The following is a 19695-nucleotide window of genomic DNA, read 5'->3' on the forward strand; positions in this document are numbered from 1 at the left end:
TGTGAAATGTGCTTTAAAAGTGCAAGTTTTTTTTACAGGAAAGCCTAATCAAGCTGCAACTCGTTTCTATTGAAAAGAGAGGGCTGAGTGGTTACCAGATTGAAATCTTGAGGTTTGATAGGATAAATTTGGAGAAGATATTTCTTCTTGTGGTGGGGATTCAAACTAGGGAATAAAAAAAAAATCCACAATAAATCCAGTGGAGAATTTGGGGGAAAAAACATTTACCCAAAGAATAATAGTGATGTGAAACCAGTTGCCACAATGTATAGTTGAGGCAAACAGAATAGCTGCAGTAAAGGGGAAACATCATAAGGCAGAAAGCGAGAAAACACCAAGACACAGACACTGATGGTTCTCTTCAGCAAGAGCAGGTGTCGTTTTTTCAGTACTTAACCTATGAAACTTTTCCAAGTTGTAAGCTACCAGGTTATTGCTGGCAGTAACTGTGTCAGTCACATTGATTCTGCTTGACGTAGATAAATATTGCATTCGGTTCCTGAACTTTGAGAGAGTGGAAACATGTGCAAGTTCCAAAGGTTTTGTTCCTCAATTTAAAGTTAAAGGATCTTTTCAATATGGATGTTATTTGTGACATACTGTGATAAGGAGAAACAGGAGATGGTTGCTGAACTCGTATTGGCACTAGATCCAACACTGATGTTTGAGTTGCATTATCTGCTTTGCCTGCATTTATATTAATTTTCTTTTCTAGTAGATGTTTAGTTTCAAATTTGCATTCTCTTTTATCCCAGTTTTTGATCTCCCCATCGTTCTGTATTGTTCCTCTGTGTAGGTAGCCAGCTCCAAGATCCAAGCCTGTACACCTGCTGCAAGATCTAAGTCAGTACAGTTGTGCTGTGCAGATACAATGATGACTGCATTACATGCACAATTAGTGTTTTAGAGCCAATGTCCACCTGTGCAGTTACTAATAAAAGTCTGTACGTTGAAAGCTTTCTGCGTTTCATTGAGGTGACCCCATGTGATCAATTTTATCAACTCTGCTATCAGCTACACAGCTCCGGCCTCCTCCTACCTTGTGCTTGTGCTGCTTGGCCCATGGATCAAACTATGCATGTTCCCCTGAAGGAAAGGTTAATGATGACAGGAAGAGATGCTGAATGAAAACCATTGACTGATTGGTAATAAACATTGTCAGTTGATCACAAATTGTGAACTGGAGAAATCTTGATCTCATAAGTTGGGAATTGCCTGCCTCAGTATGCACATGGGTTTGATCTTTGAGAGAAGCAGCAACAGATACGTTGTGGGAAGGACACTGAGGAATAAGTTGGGGTATAAGTGTGCTGGGGTGAATGGTAGGGAGAAACAAGGATGCGCCACCTTGAAGAACAGCAGCAGAGATTGGAGAAGGGATTAGGAACACCAGCATAAACTGGGAGAAAGGAAAGGAAAAGAGTCAAGGAGACCCTTCACACTATGTACCTGTAACACAATCCTAAATGGCAAATGAACTGAGTAAAGATCATCCAAGTAGAAAGAAGCCTCACTGTTTGAGCCCCTGAGAGAGGAAATGTTAATTGGCTTTACTAGCGCTTGATTGCTAGCTGTAGTACCAAAATATTATAGAAAATATATAATCCCAATAGGAAGCTGTTCAACTTGCCAGCAGTCACCAACAGTGAACAGGACCGAGCTGCAGTGTTTTAAAAAAACACACAAGTCCTGGCTGACCTGAAAATAATGGTGCCATAGAATGGTAGGCTATGAGTTTATAATTTTGGCTGTGCATGTGCAGCAGAGTTGTCTATCCCAAATTTGAAAATTGTTCCTGAGAAGCTGAAGTAAATCAGAAGAAACACTACCCAGCATTTTTTTAATTGGAAAAGCTGAAGACGAGATAGGTCAATAGGCCGTCCCAGAAAATGACTTGTTGGTGAACTGAGGGGATACATCCTGGCGGGGTTCAGGGGAAGGGAAATAGAGCAATTCCTATGGTCACAAAGAAAAAGATTGATTGCAGTCAATCAGCCACAGTGTGTGTGACAAATAAGGGAAAATAACTTAAAAATAATTGGAAGATGTGGAAGTCATAATGACCTATTGACTACTTAACCAGTCTTGGTATTTGAAGTAAATCACATACTTCGAGCTCTCCTTGTCCAATTATTTAAATTTATTGGCAATTAAGCTTTGCATTGTAACTAGCTTTTATCTGTGCATGACCTGTTGTGAAATTGTTAATGTGAGAATGAAGAACATGTTTTCAATTTCATCACAAAATAACAATTTGAGGAAATCTTCCCATGTCTATCTTTTCCTGTTGTTGATTATGTGAGTAACTGTAGAAGGTGCTGTAGATATTGCTTAAAATGTGTTTTTTTTTATTTTCCCAAATCGAAACTTGCTGAAGAGAGAGTTGTAATTCTCTTTTTAATTTCAGGTCTGACTGCCTTATTAAGACAATCCGATCAGATGGCTATTTTGGGATGTATCGAGGTAGGTGTTTTAAATTTCATGTTGTTCCGTTATTAGTTTGCAGTGCAATTCATATCTAGTGAAACATTTTAACTCCCTATCCCTCAGTGTTTAGCCAAATTAGTAAGGGATTACGTTGTACTTTGAGGTCATACGCTATGGCATTGTGGTTGCTTAGAAAATCCTACAGCCTCACTCAAGCTGTCGATGGGGAATGGAGCAAAATTTGACTCCTGATCAGCTCCTATGCCACAAGTGCCTAGGCACCTTTTTGGTGCTTCATCTGTGTCCGTTATTCATGCACGATCCTTGACACTGAACATTGGCAAGCTGCACAATTCTCCAGGAATCACATGCAACTTCCCTGGTATCTTGAAACCAACTTATTTTAATATAGTATCTCTAAAGTAATAAAATGCCCGAATGTGCTTCACAGGAGTGTTATCCAATGTAATTTCCCAAGTACTGACAGAAGGTCATCAAGCTGAAACATTGGCTCAGATTTTCCTCTCTGGCTCAGGAAACGTGAGTCAAGCCCTTTTTGCAGCTTTTGGAAGGCACACCCAACTCGTGACTGATTTTGTCCAAGATTTTTGTTTTCCCAAGCAAAAGGTGGCATCCAGATATAGTTCCTGAGCCGCAGTGCTCACAGGAGGAGTGTGGATGTGGAAGTGGGTTGGTTAGAGGGCCTACCTCAGTTCCTGAGGGGGGAGCAGCCCAGCTCCTAAAAGTGTTCATGTGTCCCCTAAGCATCATCCCTCACTTGCCCATGCCCCCTCATACTCCTCATGCCCCCGCTATGTATGCTCCATAGCCACTCTTAACAGTATCCACTATGAACAGTCCTCAAGAGCCATGTAAAAGCCATGGGTGCAGACAAAATTAAACTTCTAACAATCTAAGGAGGTGGATGTGGTGCCAATCAAGTGGATTGATTCAACCTGGATTCGGTCAAGGTTTTTGTGTTGTTGGAGCTGTATTCATCCAGGAATATACTCCACGTGTATTCCATCACACTCCTCACTTGTACCTTGCAGAGGTGTACAGGCTTTATGGGGTCAGGGAGTGAGCTATTCTCCACAGAATTCCCAGCCTCTGACCTCTTGTTGTTAAATCCCAAGCTGGGTTTCTGATCCCACAATCTTGAACTCAAATAATGCTTGCTTTCAACTCTGTTACATCACCTTTCGCCGTTCCTACCTCAGTCCATTTACTGCTGAAATGCTCACTCATTGTGAAGGGTGCTGCTGTTGCTAACCTCCCTGACTTCTACCCTCCATAAATTTCAACTCCACAACTCTGCTGCCCATATCCTACTTTGCATCAAGTTCGACTCTCTCATCACCCCTTTCCTTACCAACCTGGATGACCTGCTAATCCCCCTAGTGCCACAAATTAAAAGGTTTAATTCCTGTGCCTAAAACATTTCATGACCTTGTCTGTCTTCTCTGTAGTCTCCTTCAAGCATTACATTCCAGACTTTTGAATGTTTATCAATGGATAAAAAACAGATGCACAAATAGTAATTGAAACTGTTGCTGCATTCATTCTTTTAAGAATTCAAAGAAGAATCTATGTTGAAGTACTTCAAACACACCCTAGTTTCTACAATAGGTGCTTGTATATCATGACATGTATGCTTGAAATTTGCATTATCTAAAGCGACTACCCTGCTAACACAGCAACATGGAGCATAACACAAACTGAACTGATTTATATTGGAAGAATCCCTTGTAATTTCAAGTTCTCAATCCTTGGGAGGACCATGCTGCATAGTGAAAATGTGAAATGGTGACGTTGGAAGTCTCGCATCAATTTCGGGCTAGTGTTTATGATGCCTTCTTTATTCACTCGCTCACTGTGCATACAAGTAAAAAGACATCAAGCATATTGTCACATGATGACTACATTCATGGGTTGCTTGTAATATATATTCTGTTATTGCTTTTGTGGACCTGGTGAACAGCCTGCTATTGGTCCCAGTAGTCAGGAACAAACCACTGCATTATGTTCCAAGTACCAGCCCAACTAGTGAACATATAAGGTGGTAGCAGAGGAGGAGCAGGAGATTGCTAGATGTAACTGCAGCTCAATTCCTTCCACTAATGCACATTTTGGGGGTGTGGGCCCCTCAAGGACTACTTACGAAAGGTTGGGTACTCTTTGAATAAGATTGTCCACAAAACTCAATTGTCGATCTGTAAAATACCCTGCAAGGTATGTCTAGAAGTGGGCAGTACTGCGAGAGGAAGGCTTTACTGGAATGATCTGAACCAACTCTATTGGAATTTGCTAGTGAAATGCTGGCAAGCACAATGGGAGGGTTTCTTTTGAATGTCCACACTGCTGCCTGGTTTCAGTTTTTGTTGTGACTTCCCTGTTCTGGAAGATCAGACCACTGGCACACCGTTCGTGGATCCCTGCCTCAAAGCGCCTCTCTGCTTCCTCTCGTGTCACGAACATGCCGAGTTGTGAACATGCTTAGCATCAGATATATGGCTGAAGTAGGCATAGCTGAGGCTGCAGTCCTTCAAGACCGTACCATACCTGTTCCCCTGTGCCAGGAATAGTATTTGTGCCTCACAGAAAATTCTAAAAAGTAACGCATTTGATATTTATGTCAGCATGCTGAGATGGACTGAATTGTGATTGTATGTTTAGAAACCGAGGTCTGTCTAAAGGGCAGAGGAACATGGTGAGTGAAGATTTGTGGGTTTTAGTGTTCAACATGTTTTCGTAAATGACCTGGAAAGGGAATGTTGGTAGCTTCGTTGCCTATTTTGGTACCATCCATAAGATCTAGGTGTTTAATCCAGTGGAGGATGGAGACTTGGAGTGTCTGGGGGGATGATAGTGTAGTGGTAATGTCACTGGACTAGTAATCCTGAGGTCCAGGCTAATTCTCTAAGGAGGTTCAAATCCTATCACAGCAGCTGGGGGAATTTAAATTACTAAATTAATAACAGTTAATAAAAACCCGGTATTGAATGCTAGTTTCAGTATGATAACCATGAAACTATTATCAATTATGTAAAAACCCATCTGTTTCACTAATGCCCTTTTAGAGAAGAAAATCTTCCAACTTTGCCTGGGCTGGCCTACTTGTACAAGAGAGAATCCCTACAGTCTAGAAGGAGGCCATTCAGCCCATCGGGTCTGCAACGACTCTCCAAAGTACATCTTACCAGGCCCACCCCCCACCCTTTCCCTGTAAACTCGTGCATTTACCACAGCTAATCTACCTAACCTGCGCATCTTGGGACACCAAGGGGCAATTAAACATGACCAATCCACCTAAACGAATCACTTTTGGACTATGGGAGGAAACTGGAGCACCAGGAAAAAAACCCATGGTGACAGGGGGAGTATGTGCAAACTCCACACAGTCACCTGAGGTAGAATCGAACCAGGTCCCTGGTGCTGTGAGGCAGCAGTGTTAACCACTGTGCTTTCCTCCATGTGACCCCAGATCCAGAATAATGTTGTTGACTCTGAACTGTCCTCTGAAATGGGTTAGCAAGCCAAGATGGGGAACAAATGCTGGTGTTGCCAGTGAGGCCCATTTCCCACAAAATAATTTTTTAAAAGTCAGGTGCAGTTGAATGGAGAAAAATCTAAAACCATGCATTTGGAGATGCAGAGAATAAACAAAGGAATACTGACCAGGTGAATCTGAGAATCATTAAGACACCTAAAAACATCAACACAATATCTAGCTTTATTGGGCAAACCTATCATGTTGCCCACAAAGAAAAATGGAGTGTAGATCAGGAAGTTACCACTGAGCATTAATCAGGTCTCACTTAATGTATTTTGTGCAGTCTTGGGAATCAATCATAGAAAGGATGTAGCTGGGCTTCAGTAGGTACAAAGAAAGCTTGCTAAGATGGTGGGAGAATTGGGTAGTAGGAAACTGAAGAATGAAACATGGGTGTATTACCAAAGAACTGTGACTCTTTTCAAGGAGGAGGTGACCAAAGCGATATGGATGAAATAGATGGCTCAGATTCACATCTACCGTCCTGCTGAACCAAAACCTGTGGAGGCAGTTATCCTCCACCGTTGATATCTAGTTCTCTGAGGGCCTTTTGAAAAGATTAGTAGCAAAATAACTTGTGATCAGTAATATTTGTGCCATCTGATATCTTTAGTCTTCACATTTGTTGCTCTTGTTACTTGGAAATCCTGTAAAAATGAAGCACTGAAAGCAATCCTCAAAGCTTGCAGTGGATTTTGGAGCAAACAGAATAGTGCAACTTTAAAGCATCACATCTCAATAAGTGAGAACATTGCAGAACTGGACAAGAACACATTTCAACACATTTACAATTAACAACTCATTTGTATTAAATTTCCTTGGAAAATGAAGCTCTCAAACATTCTGAAAAACAGCTGGCCACTGCACGGCAATATTGTATAGTTTGTAGATTGTATGGAAATGTTTTTGTTCCAACTCAGCAGCCCCAGCTGTTAGTCTGGATGGAATTCACTACCTATTTAAAATGGTGAACATTAAGCTAATTTTGTATTGGAGAGGCCTTGTTCACCTTCGTTTGTTTATCTGATGTCTGTTCACGTAGCTACATCTAATGTTGAACCCAATGACTTTTTTTGTTTGTTGGTTTGCTCTGTGGAAGAATACAACGTATAATCATAGAATCCCTACAATGCAGAAGAAAGCCATTTGGCCCATTGAGCCTGCACCAACAACCCAGCCCTATCCACATAACCTGACATATTTACCTTGTTAATCCTCCTGACACTAAGTGGCAATTTATCAGGGCCAATCAACCTAACTTGTACATCTTTGGACTGTCGGAGGAAACTGGAGCATCCAGAGGAAACCCACACAGACACGATGAGAACATGCAAACTCCACACGGTCACCTGAGGCCGGAATTGAATCCAGCCCTGGTGCTTTGAGGCTTGTCACTGTGCTGCCCTGAAAGTGCCTAGACAGAAGAGACAACTATGTTAATGTCGGATTAGCAGGTTCCTACCCCTGGAAGACAACAGTGAAGCAGTTGGGTTTTATATTTTACCACAATCACACCATCATATTGCATTCATTTTGCAGTTCTCACCTGCAAATTAAGAGATTGATTAAATTCAAATTCACAGCTTGCAGTGTTAAAGTTTGAACTCTCAGCCTCTGCTGGTTGTTATCATTACCACTACAATTCCATATCAGTGATTGTCACAACAATACAACAAGCACATTGTGAAAAGGATTGTATAGGAACAGGCCCAAATGGAAATAAAAGGTGAAGTTGTGTGATGTTCGGCTTGGATTTTGATAGCCTGGTGCATTTGGAGCATGGAAGGAAGTGGATAGAAAGTTCAGTGAAGTACTGACCACCACAATTGTAGGGTGAGTTTAAAGCAAGAAAGGCTGCAGCAATGAGAGAGGTCAGAAGTTAAAGGGTTTGTCTATCAAATGATATGCTTTTGCCTCCATATCAAGGAAAATAAAAGAGAAAATCAAGGTTCTTGGAGGCAGCTTTTTAAAGTTTTTTAAAAGTTTATTTATTAGAGTAACAAGTAGGCTTACATTAAAGTCGCAATGAATTTACTGTGAAAATTCCTTAGTCGCCACACTCTGGTGCCTGTTCGGGTACACTGAGGGAGAATTTAGCATGGCCAATGCACCTAACCAGTTCGTCTTTCAGACTTTACTGTGATATGATTTAATGCAATATAATATAAATATGTGGGCCTTTATGTACACAAATGTACTTGTACTCTCTCCAAAAGGCATTGACTCAGTTACAAGAAATCAGTGCACCTTTTATCACCTAATGTAAGATTCCTAGTCCATACATTTGACTGTGGGGGCATGGAACACTTCATACATCAGCCCATTCCTATCTTTGCCTACTGAATGTATACTTGTTTCTATTAGGAGTCACACCAGCATCTGCTTCCTCCTCCCCACTTGCCTCTAGTCTAGACAGTGACATTGATTGTAGTATTCCCTCTGTTATTCCCCTTGACCTCAGCTGAGTTCAGCTAATTCGGCACAGACCAGCCAGAGCCTTCTCTGTTTGCACAATTCAGTATTACATTGAGTGGTGTCCTTATGCGTATTGCATGTAGACAGAACTTCTATGTCAGTTTGAAATCATTTTTGCAGCTCGTCATTGCTTGAAATTTTTTTGGTTAAAATTTGTTTTATTTTTGTAGTTGAGCTATTTGAAGGTCCTTGTGAGATTTTTATATGAATATGCGAGTGGGACATGTATACAGAGCTGTTATAAAGGAAGTCGTAAAATGTAGATGTGAAAATACCTTATTTGTTTTCTTTCAGAGGACGAGAAAATATGGGCACTCAAAAGACCAGTGCCACTTTTAATGGTATGGCAAATGCATAAAATGAAAGAACTTGTTGCAATGTCCTTTTTTGGGGGAAGAATGGGGATGTTGAATAAAATGCTTTTTGTACGGAGTGGTGAAGGGACAATTTTGGAGAAGGGTGCATTTTCGTACTAACTGGTGTTATGCATGGAACTCACTCACATTTTTCCAAGTTGATGGTCTTAAATGTTTTCAGCCTATACACAAAATTAATTTGTTTTCTTTTTAAAAAGACGTTCATCATTGTGGACCATTACATTGACTTGGTTATTTTAATACTTTGTTTAAAAAAAAAATCATTCTTCGAATGTGGGCCTCAATGGTAAGGTTGCATTTATTGCACGCTGCGAGTTGTCTTGCTCAGGTGGTGGGCCGCCTTCTTGTTGATCCGCTTCAAAACGTCCTTGTGGTGAGCTTGCCCTGGTTTTGGGTAGGGAGAGCATGATATTGACCCAGTAATGTTGAAGGGCCAGTGATGTATGTCTATGTCAGGATGGCACATGACTTGAAAATGACAGTGCTTCAAGTTCCTATCTCAAGTCACATGTCATTCATTAGTTCACTGACTAACATCCCTGTGTTGTTGAAGTGCAGGCAAACATTTTTCTTATACGAGCCATTATCCAGAAGCTGGGCAATTAGTTTCCTAATGGTCACATGATATGATTCAGCCTTTTGGAAGAGCATTAGTTTTGATTCTGGCCTAATTACATTGCAAATTTATTTTCCGCAGTCCAAAAAGATTATGGCTAAAGGTCGAAACATCAGAATGTCATGAAGAAAGCCAGATGGTTTAACATTTAACAGAGATCAGATGTAATATATTGGAGCTGATCATCTGACATTGCATGATGATTCATGTAATGTGATGCACACACTTTTTAATCACTTTCTCCCCAGTCTTGTCATGTGGCCAGTCTGAAAATTAGCTTTCAGGCCTTCCCGGTGCTGCTTTGTTGCACTTGTTGCTAAGAGACCTCCAGCAATGCATCAAAAACCTTTCAATTTTTATGCCCGCTACAGGAAAGCAAACAGCCTTTTGCTGGATTGCAGCTGCGTTCATGAATTTGGTAACATGTGAAATTGAACTTGGGTCCTATCTTTCCACATCAATGAAGCGCCCGTTTTTATTTGTCCCATTGCATAATTCTGATTTAGTTGGCCAGTTTTTCAGCTGTAAACTGAACAAAGAAAACATGAGCAGTTTGGTAATCCATCTGTTGGGAGTCATCGTTTATGATCGGAAGATATCTTCATATCACTTTTTGGTTGTTAATGAAATGAGCTACTGCTAAAAGTATTGAAGTTGCCACCAATCACCTGGAGGCTGTTGGAAAAAAAAACAGCATTGTGCCAGCAAATCACTTGACTTCAGCCATCATTTGCTTGATTTGGTTACTTTATTCCACTAATGACCAACTGACTAATGATGAGAGTAGTCTTTTCCTCTCCCTAGATTCCATTCTACCTGATTGCTCCTTAGCCCATGTATGTCTGCAATCAGGAGAACAGGAGGGAGATGTTCACGTCAGCTTTTCCTATTGTCTCCGAGGCATATGGAGATGACTATCTTTTATTTTCCTTTTTGCATCCACTAATCTGTGAGACCAAGAACTCCGTAACCCAGGAGATTTACCATAACATTTTCTGCCTTTTGTGACCAGGGGGAGTCCCCCATCCAATTCCAACATCTACATTTTGAGTTAAGAACATTGCTACTTGCACAAGTATAACTGAAGTAGAGCAGGAGCTGCTTAGAGTTTCCCAGTTTGAAATCTGATTAAGAAAGATGAATTGAACTGTGAAATATTTCACCCTCTTTACACCAGAATGCATCCCTGTCTAAGAGGGTGCAGGAGAGATTGAGTATCGATGTCTTTACCATGTTTCTCCCATGTCCAGCTATCAGCATGTGTTTGCATGTGACTATCCCTCCAAGTACACCTCCTTCACTGTAAATAATTTTCAGGCTCCTAACCTATGACTCTCGTAGCAAAAGGAAGTTAACTATTTTTTTCACTAAATTGTGACTGATTTTGTTTCCCATTTGTTCAGGTTTTTCTATCTTTACAATATGCTCAGAGATTCCCTCCAAGCAGTAGGCTGCCAACTTCACAAATTTTATAGCTACTGGATAGTACCTGGAAGTAATTTAAGGATACATGGAGGGTGTAGTATTGCCACTTGTCTCTTTATCTGGGCCTGTATATATTTTTTAAAGAAACCATCTGCCTTTAGCATCTTGAAATTGCAATATTCAGATGTGAGTTTACTTCTCCACACAGTTGCTGGGGCTGTTCAGCCATGTAGGATATTGTAAATAATACAAGCAAGCGGCAAATATTCAATTTTATTTTGCACCAGCTTTATTGAAAGGTTTTCATAAATATAGAATTGTTACTGCATTGAAGGAGGCCATTCAGCCCATCGTGCCCATTCTCTCTGCAAGAGCAAATTAGATTGCACTGTTTCTCTGCCCTTTCCCTCGAGCTATGCAATTCTTTTTATCTTCAGATAATTTAACCAATTCACTTTTAGAAAGCCATGGTTGAACCTGACTCCATCTCAGTCTCTGGCAGAGCATTTCCAGATCCTAACCACTCATTGTGCAAAAAGAATTTCCTCATGATGCTACTGTTTCTTTTGCCAGTCGTCGTATATCAATGTCCTCTGGTTCTCTGGTTCTTGTGTGGCTTTTGCTACCAAATAAACCTGTTGGACTTTAACCTGGTGTTGTTAAACTTCTTACTGTGTTTACCCCAGTCGAACGCCGGCATCTCCACATCATCTCAGCTCTTCTGCCAGTGGGACCAGTTTTTTTTCCACCTACTCTGTCCAGACCCCTCATGACCTCTATTAAATCTCCTCCCAACTTTCTTTTTTCCTAAAGAGAACAGCCCCAGCTTGTTCCATCTGTCTGTGTACCTGGTAATGTTGAGTTTGTCATCAAATAATGGGACCAGCCCTGTTCAAATTGTTCCTTGACTACAAAGCTATCGGAACCTCGTAATGAAGTTCAGCAGCACCAACAAAAAGAGCGGCAACCAAATTCAGAAATTAAGCGTTGTACCTAGTTTTACTTGGGTCAAGCACAAACCTGAAAAATATATTAAATATTGAGACCATTCAATAGTTCAAATAATTTGCCCCGTACATGTAAGCAACCCCTACAGCTGTTCCTTGTGTTCGCTTTTGGACTTCGCAGAATTCGGTAACCCAGGAAGGGTGGGAAATCAAAGAACAATATTGTTTTCCCTTCCTCTATCATTTCTGTTTCCATGTCTGTGTCTAGCGAAGAGTTGACAATGAGACATGCATGCAGAGTTTAAATGGTGGCAGCCCTGGCTCTCAAATGCTGTGTCTGGCCTGGAGCTGAGCTATCGTTTCTCCTTCATCGTATATTTTTTTGCATCTAGAAAACACCTAAAACTATTAACAATTATAGGTACATATTTTTTACTTGATTCTAAAACTGCTCTAATAATGTGTTCATATAGCAGTGAAATCCCATCAGATTGGGTGCTCCTGCGTATATGTTTGCTGGCTAATGTCGTGCAATCTGTCTTTGAAAAGAAGGAAGCTGAAAGTGCGCACTGTCATGTAAAAGTAATAAGTCATAGTGCATAGTTGGCTGCATGTCCCTCCATGAAATATTTTAACACTAAACTCCTCACTTAAGAATTGCAGCCTCTTTCAGAGCTTTCCCTTACTAACTGTACATTATCCTTGTGCTATTTCTATCCTCTGCAGTCTGCTACCTTCAATTAGTGCTTTCATGCAACATTTGAAAGCTGTGACTGTGTAGTCACCTAAGTGTAAATAACTGTGTTAGTTTGCAATTTTGCTTTATATTGGCTTACATGTTGCTGTTGTTTTTGCCTTGTAGGTTTGAACTATTGTAAGTTGAAGTTTTGGAGAGAAAAAAAATACTTTTCATCACTGGAAATGCTTCTTTGTTCTTTTCTCTCCTGTCTACATCACTGTAGGAGCTGCTGTCAACCTTACCCTAGTTACGCCTGAAAAGGCCATCAAACTTGCTGCAAATGATTTCTTCCGCCAAATGCTCTCCAAAGATGGGTGAGTGGAAATTTATTTGAACAAATAAAGACAGAAGGGAATGTACTGGGGAGAAAATGAGATTTCTCACCTGAAATATAGTTAAACCCTGCCAAAATCTGATGCTTCTGACTGACTGCTTCAGAAATTATACTTTAACTTCGTCACTAAATGCAATCCCAAGTCTGCCACTAAAAATATTGGAGATTATAGAGTTATCTCAAGCTAGCTCAGACTGCACCTAAATGCTCCACGTTATGAAATTGCACCTGGAAGCTGTGTCCAAAGTATCTGGGCCACGTGTTTATTTGTGCTGCAGCACTAGAGGGGGAACACTTCTGCACATGCTCAGTGTCAGAGTCCGTGACTGTTCAAAGTGGAAGATGCTTTTAAGGGCAGTTTTGTTTTCGGTCGCTGAATTATGCATTTTATAAAGCAAGTTTGTGACCTGTAAGTGTTTCCTTTTACCACAAAATCAGTTAATGGGAAAGAAATTGCAGCCACCCTGAGAGCAACCATTTTAACAGCCAGGTTCTTGAAATGGCAAAAACAATGAATGTAAATGTTTTCAATAATTTGTTTCACCTCAAAATTTGTCATCATTAGATTTTAGACAGTTCCAAGTTCCCTTGCCGAGCCAAAATTGAGGAAATCTATCCAGTGAATTGCTAGAAATCGGAACTTTGGTGCAAGAACTTTGAATGTTGTTTCTTTAATAACTGCGCATTCTATTAATATGGCCGTGATTGTCCCAAATGGAATCTAAGTACTGCTGCCAGTGGGAAAATCGGTGTGTTTCCTGTTGGCAATGGCAGCGCTACTAGGGTGGGATTCAGTGAGTTTAAAACTGAATGAAATGCCCTTGCGGGAATCACGCCGGGTCAAACGTGCCAGATGTGTGAGGCTCCCGAATCGGGGATTAGCTGCTCAGCTAGCACACAAGAACACATCCTGCTTTTCCTTCTTTGAAGAGTAACCCAGTCTCGCATTAATGCCGGAAACATTTCATCTTGTATCTTTTGAGACCAATCTTTTTGAGTTATAACTGTAGATTTACCTCTGACAGTCCCTACGGCAACAAGAACCCAGAAAAAAAATCATTTAAATAACTGAACTGCTCCCCAAAAATTTAGTACATCACAAGACTAATTAGATGTTCCATGCAATGTTCGTGAAAAATTTGCTACCAAATATTCACCATATTAAAGAAGCTTTTTTTCCAATTTACAGCAATTAACTTGGCAACTCAAAAAATGCACATGATGTTCAGCCACCATGTTCGGCAGCATTTCAGTTAAAATGAGTTTTTAAAGCAGTCATTTAAAAACAAAGTCCCATCAAGATGTGCTATAATTGATTCAAACCTGTAGTTTTTCCCATGACAACTGCATCTCAATCTCAATCTTTCACACATACGTATGATAATATGATGAGGTGTTATTCTGAAATTGTACCGAGTACAGGAACATCAGGGTGGCGCAGTGCACTAGGGTTTTGAGCTTGAATACAATAAAGCAGAGATATAGATTAGCGCATATAAAACCTCACGCGTTTCCAATTTCACCTAATCATTGGAAGGCAAACACTCCCCACACAGAGAGGAAGGATTACCTCAATAACAGCCTTTGCATACCTCCTCGTGACCAGCTGTCCACCATCTTTCTTGTAGATGCTGAAAATGATGAGAAAATCATCGTAAAAAGACTTGCATTCTTGCACAGCACCATATCATATCTCAGAGTGCTAATGAGTTACAGTGAAATATTATGAACAGTTACGAATAGTAAGTAGCTGAACACCGATGAGGAGAAAGCAAAATCGTGTAGGAAGAGTTTGATGCTTTAGTTAGCAGTTTACACGTGTAGGATCTGGCATGTTTGTTAAGTGTGGTACTGCCATAACTCTAAGGTCAATTTCAAATCCAAGGTAGCCACAACAAAAGTCAGACTTGCGAAACTTCTAAGAACCAATGTTCAAATAATCACAATTCTGCATCCTCATCTCGTATGTCAATGGCAGAATTATTTGAATGTCTTATTTAATAATTATGAATAGTCCATCTGATGGTCACACTGGATGAAGTGAGGAGATTGATTATAGATTTATAGAAAAAAATTGGAGAGAGGTGGCAATTCAGCCCATCAGATGTTGCTGACTGAGATTCATTTTTCAGCCCTTGGCGGTAGCTTAGTAAATTATGGTACTTTTAATGGATAACCGTACGCTGCATTTTTAGAAGCTTTCTGCTTCTAACCCCACTCTCTGGTTAAAATAATTTTCTCTCAATTCCCCTTTAATCTTTCAGCCTATCACTTTTAATCTATGCTGTCTGGTGATTCCTCTGCTTTTAGAAATAGGTCCTTCCATTTCCACTCTGCCAAGACCCCGTCAATATTTTATGTGCTTCAATTAAATCTTCCCTCAGCTGCCTCCAATCTCAAAGATACAAACTCCAGCCTATCTCATCGTGAAGTTTGGATGAGTTTTAAAAAAAGAAACAGCAAGAGAAAAAAGTGGTAATATGAAGTTCATGGGTTCAGTGAGAAGTTTTGCAAAGGGAAAAAAAGCCAATGGTGAAAAAAACAGTATTAGAATGCATATCTGCTTTTTCGGAAGGGAAAGCAATGCTGTTTCTCAAGTCGTGAGTAGAAGATGCCTGCAACTAATTAGTTTGGGTGAGAGACAGTCTTGCAAACCAAACCTATATTCTTGTAACTGCAGAGTTTCATCATTAGTAAAAATCAATATAAATGTATTTTGAATGAAATGTTTGAGACAAAATAATCACCCAATATAGGGCTCAAAACCATGGCCCTGGGATTAAGCGTCCCATTGTCCACCAACCAAACTAGCTGACTGTGTATGAATTCCTTGCATAAGGCCTTTTCAACTTGTTCCTATAAATCAATGGGGAAGAGTCATTTAGTGGTTTAAGGTGCAATGTTAAACTGGCCTTTCTGTAGTGTTAAATTAGCCTGGGAACAAAATGCATGCACCCACCATCTTATTGTAAAATTTGTACTTGTGCCAATGAGCGCAGTGTGGATTGTGTGTGGATGTGCAACTGTTCCTGAAACCTTACCGGTTGACAGCAGGAGTGAGAGTGCCAAATTAATTTCCCAGCATGCAGAGGCCTTGGATGAGATTTTCCAGCCATTCGTGCTAGCGGGATCATCTGGTCTCCCTCTCCTGGCGAGTTCCTGCCACAGATGCCCTGTTGATAGCAGTGGGACCAAAGATCCCACTGCTGGACAATGGTGGGCTGCCTCCCCCGCTGCAAAACACGTTGTGGGGGGAGCAGAAAATCCCACTCCTTGTGTGCCTTTATGTATTTTCATCAACTTAACCTGCTCTACTTTTCCATGAGGACCTCAATGAGTGGATGCCAGCTGCAGCCTGGGTGCAGTTTTCTAGTACTGGGCTTCAAAGAGTCGAAGGATTGTTCTGTCTTAAATGCTAGCAAAGTTGCAATTCATATGGCATAAAAGACATGGCCAAACAGCTACTGAATTTCTGGACATGCAACAGAAGGATTAACACCTGTCCATGTGCTAGATTCACATAAGCCGGCATTGAGGTAGATTCCTGTCATGAAGGTGAAATAAGTGCAATACGGGAGTTGTGCTGAATTGCCACTCAGCACCCTAGAAGCATCAGCTTTTGGGTTGAGAATCAAATAGCTGCTGGTAGAGTCACCATACATTGAAGTATAGGACATGTCCATGCTTGAAACCAGGATGATCATGGTGATGCACTCGTGCATTTTAATGGTGAGCTGTGCAAGTCACTACAGAACTTGATACCTGGTACCTGTCGCCGACTTCACAAGGACTCAAAACCTCCACTTGTTAGTGGCCGAGTAACCAGCTTATGACTGTCTGCCTTGAAGCTGGAGGTTAATGAGTTTTCTTTAGCATCGAAAGCAGCTTCAAGGATAGGGACCTAGTCAAATCTCTATGGTAGACTCAGTAATCTAGTACTGGAGCTATGCTGTCCTACACCATCCCAAGGCACTGTTGATGATCAGTGAGCCACACTGCTGGAAAGATGAACCTGTCTCTGGAGGGTGGGATCCTTTCCATTCACTTTAAGTTGACCTTGCAGGCCTAAGCCTGAATCAGATAGTCTTAGCTAAAGAAATGTTAGGAAACCTACAAATGACAATACTAAGTTTAAGCTTATTTATTTATTAGTGTCACGAGTAGGCTTGTATTAACACTGCAATTAAGTTACTTTGAAAATCCCCTAGTCGCCACACTCCGGCACCTGTTCGGGGTATACTGAGGGAGAATTTAGCACAGCCAATGCACCTAACTGGCATGTCTCCTGGACTATGGGAGGAAACCAGAGCACCCGGAGGAAACCCACGCAGACATAGGGAAAATGTCCAGACTCCGCTCAAGCAGTGCCCCAAGCCGCGAATTGAACCCACACCCCCTGGTGTCATGAGGCAGCAGTGCTAACCACTGTGCCACCATTACTCACAGGTAATAGTTAGTTAGATTGCAGCAGTACACTTGGGGAAAAGCTGAAGACCTGGGCTGTGCTAGTTTACACTCTCTCCCTAACCTTAAGTAATTGGAAAGTGTCATATGAGGGAAAGATTATGCACTCAATTTTGAGCCTGACAATGGGTGTAGATTTCTACGTCGTTCATTTTGGAGACTTTTTAATATATCAAGAGATGTGACTTCTCTGAGTGACCCCACATGATTATAACTCAGTTTACAAATTTTAATTTCTAGTGATGGCATCTCTTGGTTCAGGTAAAATGGCATTTAAGCCCATTGCAGCAATGTTAAAATAAGGCGTAGAGGATACTGTCTTTCCCAAATTCTTAAAAACCTTGATGTGGTCTGTTGTTATGGACTACACAATTTTACTGATCCAGATAACGTGGGCAGTATTTGAAGGATCATGAAAAGCTGAATTATTTTAGCTTTGATTTTTTTTTTAAAAATCCCAATTCTTTTTCTGGATCTAGCTTTGTTTGGTATTAACTTGTTTTAACCTTGCAGACGATCAAAGTTATTTGCAACTCTGGCTGACTCAGATCCCTATGGAGAAGCTAGCAGATGCTCTTGCGCGTAATCACATTGTATGGATGATGGTTGTTTCTGATATATGAGAAGCTGGTGACTGGGGGATGGGAGATGCAGAATAACACAAAGAAGCAGTCTCCCTCTCTCTCTCTCTCTCTCTCAAATCTAACACTTAAAAATAAATCCTGTTGGTTAAGCTTCCAATGTGACTTGCTGGAATGGCCTGTGGTTTACCTGTGTTATTTGCTTATTGTTAACCTTCAGTACTAGATTGTTATTGCATAACTGGAAAAAAATCTGAATGTCATCTTATCCTTTCCATTCCAGTTGCAGCCATGGAGTGTTGTACAGAAAACAAATCTGAATTAATTAATTTTCTGAAGATGAATTTTTGAGCAAAGCCTTTGAACAAAATTCTCAGGAAATGTGCCCAATACTTAACAGAAGGGAAATGGGTCCTCCTTTACATATATTGATCATTTCTGTTTGTTAGTTTTCATATATTAATTTTAGAAAATATAACCTTGGGAGCACAGCCCTGGTGCTGTCCATTTATTGTGGCTAAAGTCACGCTGGCTTTCAGGATTAAAGTGCAATGAAAAGGTCCCAGAGGACATTGTTTGACATCACAAATTTAACGCATTGCAAGAAAGAGTCACATTTGCCCTTCCGCATGACTGATCCAAACTTGAGTAATGACTTTACCAAACATGACATGACCAGATTAAATAGTGACAGCAAGGACTTGCTCAGATTTTATTTTGAAATTACTTAAATAATTTGTTTTAGGCACAAATCCGGGCTTGTTTACATGGTAAACCTCATATTTCCCTGAACCTGCTTTCCCCAATAAATGGAACTGTTTGAAAGAGAGAGGAAATGCTGGATGGGCCCTTTCGACCTCTTAATTAGAGCTTGCCAGTCGATCATAATATCCATTTATGTATAAAACACTAAGGATTTCATGAATATTATGCATACATCAATGTACAGTTATTACAATGCCTCAAAATAACGAAACTTCATCCAAGTGAATTAAGTATAAATTAATATTTATGGGCCATGGCCTCAAGGCCAAGGTTTTTTTCCCACTGCGTTTTCTGTTCATTTACAGATCTGGGGATAATTTTGATTAAATATGTATATTTTGATTGACTTTATTGAGAATTATTGCAAGCAGTTCCTCTGATTCCTCCCCACCAAATAGTTGCTATTAGGTATCAAATACCAATATATTTACTTTTCTCCATTTGTATGGGATCTGTTACATTGCCTGTGGTATAAACTAAGGATTTAAAAGTGAGGTTGAGGTCACTTACACAGCCGACTACTCCAAAATTGGTTTTCTCACTTTAATAATGAGTTTTTCACCCTTACTGCTCTGTAGGCACTGACACTTGGGTACAGGTTGTATGCAAAATGTCATCAAAATTGCAAATGGAAGTTTGGCCTTTTTCATGGGAGCTGTAATGTAAAGGAGAGGAAGTGATGCTTCAGTTGGTCAGATCCTATCTTGAATACCATGTTCAGTTTTGGGCAACACATTTCAGCAAAGTTATATTGCCTTTGGAGGGAATGTAGAATAGATGAGACAGGTTAAATCATTTTAGCTTGAGTTTAGCTGGTTGAGAGATGCTCTACCCAAGGTATTTAAAATGATGAAAGGATGTAATAGGATAGATGCAAAGGAATTATTTCCTCTTGTGGAGGGAATCAGGAATAAAGGGGTACAATCTTTATGTTAGACCCCTGCAATTAAGTGAATCAGAAAGTGCCATTTCACACACAGCTGGTGAAGATC

The 19695-nt window shown here is 40.5% G+C and overlaps 1 protein-coding gene across 4 annotated transcripts in view; it reads left to right on the plus strand.

Moving 5' to 3' along the window:
• slc25a22a (solute carrier family 25 member 22a) overlaps positions 1-19695 on the plus strand; it is a 111442-nt gene that overhangs the window by 66098 nt on the left and 25649 nt on the right. For 2 of the 4 annotated variants that reach the window (XM_078220463.1, XM_078220464.1), the window contains exons 4-5: positions 2408-2463; positions 12783-12873. The exons of 1 other annotated variant lie outside the window; for it this stretch is intronic. In XM_078220463.1, coding sequence (XP_078076589.1) covers positions 2408-2463; positions 12783-12873 — 147 coding nt within the window. Of the gene's footprint in view, positions 1-2407; positions 2464-8753; positions 8797-12782; positions 12874-19695 lie in introns of those variants that run through there. One more of the 4 variants, XM_078220466.1, reaches the window with a different exon arrangement.

The sequence above is a fragment of the Mustelus asterias genome, chromosome 9, assembly GCF_964213995.1.
Source record: "Mustelus asterias chromosome 9, sMusAst1.hap1.1, whole genome shotgun sequence".
Taxonomy (NCBI): Eukaryota; Metazoa; Chordata; class Chondrichthyes; order Carcharhiniformes; family Triakidae; genus Mustelus; species Mustelus asterias.